This window comes from Oxyura jamaicensis, unplaced genomic scaffold (genome assembly GCF_011077185.1).
Source record: "Oxyura jamaicensis isolate SHBP4307 breed ruddy duck unplaced genomic scaffold, BPBGC_Ojam_1.0 oxyUn_random_OJ73020, whole genome shotgun sequence".
In the NCBI taxonomy this organism is placed as follows: Eukaryota; Metazoa; Chordata; class Aves; order Anseriformes; family Anatidae; genus Oxyura; species Oxyura jamaicensis.
In genome coordinates this window covers 1-9,904 of record NW_023311383.1, presented here as the reverse complement: position 1 = coordinate 9,904, position 9,904 = coordinate 1, and the positions used below count along the sequence as shown (strand labels likewise).

Below are 9,904 nucleotides of genomic sequence, written 5' to 3'. Positions count from 1 at the left end.
CGCGGGAGAAAAAAGGGGGAGAAAATAAAGGAAAGAATTAAATGAAAAAAAAAGAAAGAAAGAAACAAAACGCCGCGGCGGGCTGGCTGGCAGCGGCGGGCCGATGTGTTTTGACTGCGCTGTTTGGATTGTCTCAGCCTTTTCCCGGCATCAGCCAAAGCTGCGAGAGCGATGCCGAAGGCCAAGGGGTGGGAGGAGGAGGAGGAGGAGGAAGGATGGGGGAAACGGGGAAAAATTTGAAAAGAAAAAAAAATCTATCGCCAAGAGTTTGGAAGGGCTCCCAAGGCACCGGGGATGCGCTCAAAGTGTGCTCCGTGTGCCGGGGCGCGGCGGTGGGTTTCGGAGGAGGGATGCTCCCAAGGCTGCTGGCAGCGGGTCGGGGCTGCGGGGCTGCTGAGCTCAGCGTCTGCGCCGGTATTTTTAGATAAGACGCGCGGGCACGCGGGGCAGGGATGTCACCGAGGATGGTGCCGGTCCCCCGGCCTCCGGTCGCGGCCCTTCGCCGGTGAGGGTATGGCCGTGGCGGGGAGCATCGCCTGTAACCCGCACGGGGCCGTCCCCAGCCCCGGCACCGTGGGGCCTGGTCCCCATCTCAGCGGGGCCTGCAGCGAGGGGACGGGCTCCGCCGGTGGCAGGTGACGTGCCAGCTCGGTCACGTCCCTCCTGGGGACAGGCAGCCTGCCCGTGCCTCAGTTTCCCCAGCGGCTCACCCTGATTTTCTCTCTTGCAGATTCCGAGCAGAGCAGCAGCCCCCGGACGGGCATCGGTTCGGACCAGGAGGACAGCAAGCCCATCACGCTGGGTAAGCGGGGACACGGCGGGGACGTGTGGGGTGCCTGCGGTGCCACCACCACAGGGTGTTCGTGTCCTCCTTCAGGTCCTGGGTGGCTTTGTGGCCAAAATGAGGATTTGGGAGCAGAGGGGCCAGGGCTCAGCACCCCACAGCTGTGGGCCTACAGGGGACACCAGAGCCTGGGCCGCTGCAGCATGGACGGCCCTGAGGGTGGGAGGCACAGGAAGGGGTGGGGGACTCACAGCTCAGCCACCCCCCCCGGTCCCACGGGTGCCCGGGGGAGATGTGGGGGGCAGTGGGGGGCAGCACTGGGCCCCCACTCCCTCTCAGCACCCCCCCCTCTCTCCCGTGCAGACTCGACAGACTTCCAGGAAAGCTTCGTGACCTCGGGGGTGTTCAGCGTCACCGAGCTCATCCAGGTGTCCCGAAGTGAGTGCCCGTGGACCCCCAGAAACAAACAAAAAACCTTCTCCAGCACCGTGGTGGCACCAGGGCGGGTTTTGGGGTGGGCTGGAGGGGGGACACCAGTGCCACCACAGGGTGATGCCGAGCCTTTGCTGACACCATCCTCTCCCCGCAGCGCCGGTGGTGACGGGCACGGGGCCAAATTTCTCCCTGGGGGAGCTGCAGGGCCACCTGGCCTATGACCTGAACCCCTCCAGCACGGGCATGAGGAGGACGCTGCCCAGCACCTCCTCCAGCGGGTAGGTACCGCGGGGCGATGCCGGGACCGGCCCGGGCACAGCCGCACGCTGCCACGCCGCGTGGGACGGCGCGGGCAGGTCAGGTCCTGCTGCGTGCGCTGCGCCCCGACGGCAGCTGCCAGCACCCATGGGTGCCCATGGCACGGGCTGGGGGGAGTGGGCGAAGGAAGGGGCACATGTTGGCTGCCTGTCCCCGTGCCACGGAGCAGCTTCGGCATCACGGCATGGTTTTGGCACCCCGGCACATTTGGGGCACCCCAGCACGGTTTTGGCACCCCAGCTGCACTTTTGGTGCACTGGGTGCTGCCGGCTGCAGGGCTCAGGGTGCATCACCACGGGCAGGGCACAGCTCAGCCCTCTGTGGCTCTGTGTCACCCCCGGGTCAGGAAGTGGCAGGGGACCGTGGCACGAGGGCAGGATGGGGCCCGCACAGCTCACCGCCGCAATAGTGCTCCGGTTGTGCCTGTGTGGCAGCACGTCGGCGAGGTGCCGGGGCGCGGGGTGCCTCAGGGGGGGACGGGGCAGCAGGGGACACGGGCAGCCTGACCCTTCGCTGTCCCCAGGAGCAAACGGCACAAGTCGGGCTCCATGGAGGATGACATCGACACGAGCCCCGGGGGCGAGTACTACACCTCCTCCAACTCGCCCACGAGTAGCAGCCGCAACTGGACAGAAGACATGGAAGGGGGTAGGTGCCGGGGGCTGCCTCGCTCTAGGGGCTGCTGTGGGGCTTCCCTGCGGGTCGTGGGGCTATAGGGCGGGCACCCCTGCGGAAGCACAGGCGCAGTACCTGTGCCGTGGTGCTGCTGTGGGCCCCTCTGTTCATGCACAGCCTCTCTATGGGTGCCCTGGTGCTACAGACCCCCCTGTTTAGGCACAATCACTCTATAGGTACTGTGGGGGTGCTGTAGGGTCCCCCACTGAGGCACAGACTCTCTATAGGTGCCATAATGCTATTATGAGACCCCCCCATTTAGGCACAGTCTCTCTATAGGGCCAGCCCCACACTGGCCTCTCCCAGCCCCACGGCTGCCGCGCTCGCTGCGGACAGATTTCTTTCTTGCTTTGCCTTTTTTTTTTTTTTTTTTTCCCTTTCCTGTCTAGACAGCCCCAATTAGCTGTTCATTAAGAAAAAGGGGGGGCTGGGGCGGGCTGGGCTAATTAAAGCGATGCTGCGGGGCTGGCACGGCGGCTCCCACGCCCCAGGGCGCCTTCGCGGGGCTGCAGGCGGCGGAGCCCCCTACGCTTTTATCCCACCGTCCTGCACCCCCGGCAACAGGGCAGGATCCAGCCCGGCCTCCACACCCTGCTGGACCCCATCCCGTGGCCGCAGGGGTGCTGAGGAGCAGGGCTGGGGGCACGGAGCCCATCAGAAAGCATGCAGGATGCTGGCAGAAAGCAAATAAATGGGATTTTGGGGGGGTGAGCCGAGCAAGGGAGTGTGTGCAATGCGAGAAAAACTGTCCCCAGATGGGGTTTTCATTCCATTTCGTTTCCTGTGGGTGGTTGTTTCTGGGTATTTGGGGGCTCAGCCCTTGGTGTCGGACCCCCAGGCACTGCCCTCCCTAGGAGCTGGGCCGTCCCAAAGATGGGGCCAGCCCTGCAGCAGCCCCCAAGGCCCCATACATGCAGGGACTGAGCCCTGTGCACGCCAGAGACTGTGCCCTATGTGGCCTGGGGACCGTGCCCTGAATAGGCCGGGGGCTGTGCCCCATATGGGCTGAGGACTTTGCCCCATCCTGATCTGGGCCTGTGCTCCGTATGGTCCAAGGCTGTGCCCCGCGTGGACCAGGGCTGTGCTCCATACGTGCCCAGGACCGTGCCCTACTCTGTGCCCCCAGGGCCGACACCGTGCCCCACAGAGGCCAGAGGGAGGGCAGGAGGCTGCCGGGGCCATGCCCACACGTGTGCACCGGCGTGCACGGGGTCCGCCACGGTGGCCTGATCCCGGCGGTGGCGGGGGGGCGGCGGGACGTGCTCAGCCGTGGCCGGGGGTTTTACGGCAATCCCGTACTGGATGTTCCGGGAAATCCTCCTAAACGAGCGTCTCAGACGGGGCTAAACCCATTAACGGCGCCTGGGCCAAATGGCCAGAGCTAAAGCTGCGGGGGGATTAACCCGCCAGCCCCCGCGCCCGCCTGGCCCCTTGGAGACCGGGGTGTCCTGCCCCGTGCGAGCGTGGAGCCCCCCAGGCACTGGTGTGGGGTCCTGCCCCACGTCAGGAGGTGCGGGGGTGTCCCTGGCCCACGGGCCCCGTGGAGAGGGGGAGCCCGGCCCCACGCACACACGTGCATTGCTCTGTGCACACACGTGCACGCTTGTACGCACAATTTGAACACAGGTGCACGTGCTATGCCGGTGCACACGCATGAACACACGTGCACGTGTGCACGCTCACGAATGCACAGCATGGTGCTGATGCACACGCACACCTGTGCACACACGAGCTCGTAGACCTGCAGACCAGTGTGCACGTCTATGCGCGCACCTGCACGCACAACTGTGCACGCCTGCACACGTGTGCACACACACACATCCATGCACACACAGGAGGAGCTGTGTGCACGTGCATGCACACACCTGCACAGCTGTGCACACAGCCGAAGCAGACGCAGACGCACACAGACACCCGAATGCACGCTGCACACGGGTGCACACAGGGGCTGGTGCATGTGCACAGCCCCCTGCACACGTGTGTGCACGTACATGCACACAGATCCCCGTGCGTACCCAGTGATGCACGCCTACGTGCCGGTGCACCCCCACCCCCCCAGGTGCTCTCACACCCGTGCATCCCTCATGCACCCGCACACCCTCCCCAGGGTGCCCCCCAAACGAGCCCTGCACCCCAAGGCCGGGCACTTTGGGGGCGCACGGGCCGTAACGCCTCCCCCTGCCCCCCCAGGCATCTCCCCCACCGTGAAGAAGACGGAGATGGACAAGTCGCCCTTCAACAGCCCGTCGCCCCAGGACTCCTCGCCCCGGCTGAGCAGCTTCACGCAGCACCACCGTCCCGTCATCGCGGTGCACAGCGGTGAGTGCAGGGCCAGCGCGGGGCCAGCGCGGGGCTCGGGGACCAAGGGGCTCCCGGTGACGCCGCCCATCCCCTCTCCCTCTTTGTCCCGCAGGTATCGCTCGCAGCCCACACCCTTCGTCCACGCTGCATTTCCCCACCACCTCGATTCTCCCCCAGACGGCCTCCACCTACTTCCCCCACACGGCCATACGGTACCCGCCTCATCTCAACCCGCAGGACCCCCTGAAAGATCTCGTCTCGCTGGCCTGCGACCCGTCCAACCAGCAGCCCGGACCGGTAAGGGTCCCGCACCCCGTCACCGTCACCATCCCCGCCGTCGGGGGCACCCCCGAGGGGACGTGGTCTCCCTGAGCATCATCGCCCGGAGGCAGGGACGCGCGGTGTCGGGGGGGCTCCGCCGCCGCCGCACAGGGGGGTTTGGGGGCTCTGGTGGCATCCGGGTGTCGGCACCCAGTGGTCGGGGCTGGGCGGCTCCGGATGAGCGTCGGCGTTGGTTTGGTGCGTGGGTGGAGTCGGCGCACTTCGTTTCTCCGGCGATGGGGCTGCAGTCCCCCGGGACCTCCGTCACCTGGGGCTGGGGACGCGGGGGACAGCGGGGTGTCCGGCCGTGGATGTGACCGTCTCCGGAGAGGCACCGTCTTGGAGCGCGCCTGGCAGAGCGCTGGGCCCGCCGTGCCCCGTCTGCCTGCGCAGAGGCTGGTGACCCGTCGGCCCGCCGCTGCGCCGCGTCCTGCTGCGTCACCCCGGGGTGGCAGGGGCCCGCCGTGCTGCTCTGCGCCTTCCCTCACCCTGTGCACCCAGCACCCTGTGCACCCAGCACCCTGCACAGCAGCACCCTGCACACCCAGTGCCCTGCACACCCAGCACCCTGCACACCCAGCATCCTGCACACCAGCACCCCATGCACCCAGCACCCTGCACACCCAGCACCCTGCACAGCAGCACCCTGCACACCCAGTGCCCTGCACACCCAGCACCCTGCACACCCAGCACCCCATGCACCCAGCACCTCGTGTGCCTAGCACCCTGTGCACAGAGCACCACCTGCACCAAACACCCTGTGCAACCAGCACCGTATGCACCCCACAGCCCATGCACCCCATGCACCCAGCATGCCACGCACCCCCCACCCCGTGTCCCCAGCACCCCACGTACCCAGCACCCTCTGCACAAAGCACCCTGTGCACCCAGCAACCTTCACAACCCCACCCCCTGCACACCCAGCACACCACGCAACCCACACCCCGTGCTCCCAGCAGCTTGTGCACCCAGTACCAGTGCACCCAGTACCAGTGCACCCAGTACCCCCTGTACCTAGCACCCTGTGCACCCCACGGACCACACACCCAGCACCCCACTCACCCCACACACCCCACGCACTACACACCCAGCTCCCCCCCCCACCCTGTGCACCATGCACCCAGCACCCCACGCACCCCGTGCACCCAGCGCTGGGCTCCTTTTGTGCCAAGGCCAGGGGCAGGGGTGGCTTTGGTCCCTCCTGCACGCCGTGCCTCCGTACCCCGTGCCTCCGTACCCCGTGCCTCCGTACCCCGTGCCTCCATACCCCGTGCCTCCGTACCGCACGCCTCCTCCGTACCCTGGCTCCGCCACCAGACGCAGAGGGTCTTGGGGACCCCCTGCCCAGCACCAGCAAGGCCTGATGCCAGGGTGAGGGGCGTGACCGCCCTTCCCCATGCAGGGGCACAGGATCGGGCTAGTTCAGGATGGATTCCAGGTCAGCAGGGGGGGAGCAGCCTCCACCAGGCTCCGCCACGGGGAGGCTGCAGAGGAGCCTTCGGAGGCCGCTTCAGCGAGGTGCCCCCTCCCCGCTTCCAAGGGGTCCCGCGGCATCGCCCCCACCCTGTCCCCGCTCCGTGGCTCTGCTCCCCCCGTGCCGGGGCTCGCCGGCGCAGTCCTCTCAGGGCTGCTCTGAGACCCACCAAACTCGTGTCACCGAGGGATGCTCCGCGCCGCGCGGGGCCCGGCCTCCCCGCTGCCGCCTGTGCCTCCCTAATGGCTTTTGCTGTTTGTTTTTTGTCTGTGTTGTGTCCCCAGTTAAATGGAAGTGGTCAAGTGAAAGTGCCCAGCCACTACCTGCCCACGCAGATGCTGGCGCCGCCACCTCCCCCCGGCATGCCCCGGTTGGCCGTCTCTCCTGACACCAAATCCACCACGACAACTTCGGAGGGAGGGACGACCTCACCGACGTCACCCAGTAAGCACCCCCGCGGCGCCCACCCTCCCGCCGGCCCCCTCCTCTCGCCACCCCGGGGTGCTGCCGGAGGCGATGCACGCAATGAGTTTGCTGGGTCTCAGGCAGGGCGGCGCGGGCGCTTCGCCCGACGTCCCCCGGGCGGGCTCGGAGCTGGTCCCAGGGACCGGCACGAGCCCCGCGTCCCTCCCGGGCGGCCGGCGGAGCGGGACGGGGCAGCAGAGCCGCAGCCCCCAGGGTGGGCGCAGGGGGGAGGCTCCTCGCCTCTCCCTGCCTCAGTTTCCCCAGCGGTGCGGTGCTGCGGGGACCGGTGCGGCGCCGGGCTCTGCGCTGGGGCATCGTCCTCTCATTGCCACGGGGGTCCAGGAGCGCTTGCAAAGCCCTCAAAAACCTCGACGCCAGGCTTCGTTAGCAGTGGTGGCTGACGAGCTTGGCTCCCCTCCACTCCTCCTCGGGGGGCTGCAGCGCCTCGGGCAGGAGGATCTGGGGCTTGCCTCAGGGCACGTGCTGCGGCGGTGGGACACCGTGCCACCGTGGCGCCGCATGGGGTGCGGAACGTCCCCGTCCCACTGCGCCCAAGGGACACCCCCAGGACCCTGTGAGGCCGCGTGTCCCCAGCAGACACGGTGCCAGGTGCCGCCAGCCGGAGCGTGGGCGCTGAGTTTTGGTGGCGTGAATGCATCAAACCCCGGCCAACGTGGAGGGGACGGCTCAGGACGGCATGGCCCGGCCGGTGACGGGGCCATGGCACGGGCAGGGGACCGGGCAGTGCCAGTCCTCCCCCAGGCTCAGGAAGGATGCACTGGGGGTGCTGCCTGTCCCCAAGAGGGACAGGGCCTCCAACCACCACCCGGCCTCCATGGGGCTCAGAGGGGTCCCAGCGCCGGCCCCCAGCTGCGGGGATGTGGCCAAGCGACGCCGGCAGCCCCTGTCCTGACGCCGCAGAGCCTGCGTGGCACAGGGGCACCCATCCGTGCCACGGCGGGCACCGCGCGGCACCGTGCGGCACAGCTCTCCGGCATGGCCCGCGGGGCCGGGGACGTCACCCGGCCACCGGCTCCGGGTGCCCGGGACCCCCGTCCTGCAGCGGGCAGGGCTGGCCCGGGGGGCTGATGGCGGTGCCGCCCGCAGCCCCGTTAACGAGCTCTCGTTTGTTCCCCAGCCTACTCTGCACCAGGCACGCCCCCTGCGAACCGTTCCTTCGTGGGATTAGGACCAAGGGATCCTGGGAGTATCTATCAGGCACAGGTGAGACGGGGGGGCTGCTGGGGGGACCCTCCTGCCCTCGCCCCAGGCAGCACCAGCCTGGCATCGCCGCTGTGGCACCGCCGCCGTGGGCATCGCAAGCGTGGGCATTGCCACTGTGGTTGTTTCCCTCGTGGTCATTTCTGTCGTGGGCACCGCCGCCGTGGGCATCGCAGCTGTGGCCTTGCCCCCGAGGGGGCGTCACTGCCATTTGGGTGCCCCCGTGGGTGTCACTGCCGTGGTGCTGCGGCCGCGGGCACCGCCGCCGTGGGACTCTGTGCCGTGGGCATCACCGCCGTCTCATCGCCACCGCCGGCATCCCTGCTCTGGGCGTCGCACCGCCACCACAAGCATTGTCACCGTGGGCATTGTCACCGTGGCATCCCCACCACGGGCAGCTCTGCCCCGGCCAGGGGGGGTCTCCCGGTGACCCCAAGGGGCTGGGGCTGCCCCAGAGGCACCCCGTGCCGTGTCACCAGGTGCTGCCAGTGCCTCGCAGCCAGAAACGGCCCCAGGGTCCATGCCGTGCCCACGCCTGGCGCCTTGCCGGGCTCCGGCTGCGCCCCACGCGCCACCACGGCACAGCTGGGTGCCCACAGCATCGAGGGGCACGGGGGGGTCCACGTGTCCCCTCTCCAGGAGGGCGCGGGCACCCCGCTGTCACCCGGCTGTGCCCACCAGCTGCTTGGGGCACAGCGAGACGAGGCGTGTGCCTGCCCAGATGCCGTTAATTCGTGCTGGGCAGTTTTTAATCCGTAGCTCGCGAACCGGCACGAGCGCGGCTGGCACTGCCGGCGGGCTGGGGCAGGGGTCCCCACGCGTGACACGAGTTGGCCTCAGCTGGTGGCTGGCCTGGCTGCTGCGTGGGGTGATGTCACTCGGTCACCCCAGGGAGGTTCCCCTCTCGGTTCTCACCCCTCCACGTGCCCACGGGGTGCAGCAGTGTGCCGGGGCGGCGGGACGGGGTGGGGATGGCGCCGTGCCAGGGGCACCCGTGGGTGCTGTGTTGTGCCAGGGTGTGCGCTCTCAGGGTCTGCGACCGTGCCGTGGGGCACATCGGGGTGCTGAGCCACAACAAGCGGGGTGAGCCCCCGCACTGATCCCCTGGGGCACCTCCGAACCCCCCCGGGCTCCCTTGGGGTGTCCCCATCCCACGCAGGGTGCCCGGTTCCCGCACCTCCTGCAGTGCCCGGTCTGGCGCCGACCACGGCCTCGGCCCTGCCTCAGTTTCCCCAACCCCACGCATGGGCACAGCGGCACCCCCCGGCCCCCTGGGGGTCACCGCCGGGTGCTCGCGGGGTCCCTGTCCTCCTGTCCAGCACCGGGAGGTGCCGTGTGTCCGGCCATGGGGCAGGGGGGTTGCTCTGCGTGGGGAAGCTGAGGTGGGGGAAGCAAAGCTGTGTCCGGGGAGGGGCTGTCCCCAGCCACGTGCCCCCCACGGCAGGTCCCCTAGCCTGGGGGGGTCTCTCCGGTGGCGCAGCGTTGGGTGCTGGGGTGCTCGCAGGTGTGGGGTGGGTTTGGGGAGCGTCGGAGATGGGCTGGGGGGGACGCAGGAGGCGCCGGCGTCCCTGGCCAGGGCGGCTGAGACCTGGCGCTCTCGGGTCATGTGTGGCGGGGCCGGGAAGGGTTAAGGGAAGCGGAGGCCCCCGAGCTGTCTCGTTGCCAACGGAAACCAGACATGAGGTCATCGGGGATGAACTTGGACTTGGGGCGGCCGGAGACAATGGGAGGGCCGTGGGGGGCCGGCAGTGGGGCTAGAGGGACCCCCAGCCCTGCCACCCCCTGCGCTGGGGACAGCCGCTGTCCCCAAACGGGGAGAGTCCTGGGGAGCATCCCAGCCTTTGTCAGGGCGAAAACGTCCCCAAAATCGCCTCGGGGTGTGGGGCGGTGGTGCGGAACCTGGGGGGGGG

At 68.6% G+C, this 9,904-nt stretch overlaps 1 protein-coding gene across 1 annotated transcript; it reads left to right on the top strand.

Annotated features, from left to right (window-relative positions):
- Nucleotides 1-642: 642 nt before the first annotated feature.
- Nucleotides 643-8,062, top strand: LOC118160044 (nuclear factor 1 C-type; the record flags this gene model as incomplete). Its single annotated transcript, XM_035314577.1, has 7 exons — nucleotides 643-802; nucleotides 1,148-1,222; nucleotides 1,374-1,497; nucleotides 2,061-2,185; nucleotides 4,403-4,531; nucleotides 4,626-4,810; nucleotides 7,912-8,062. Coding segments are annotated over 7 exons (849 nt in total), but the record flags the coding sequence as incomplete, so codon positions are not given.
- Between the last annotated feature and the right edge of the window lie 1,842 nt (nucleotides 8,063-9,904).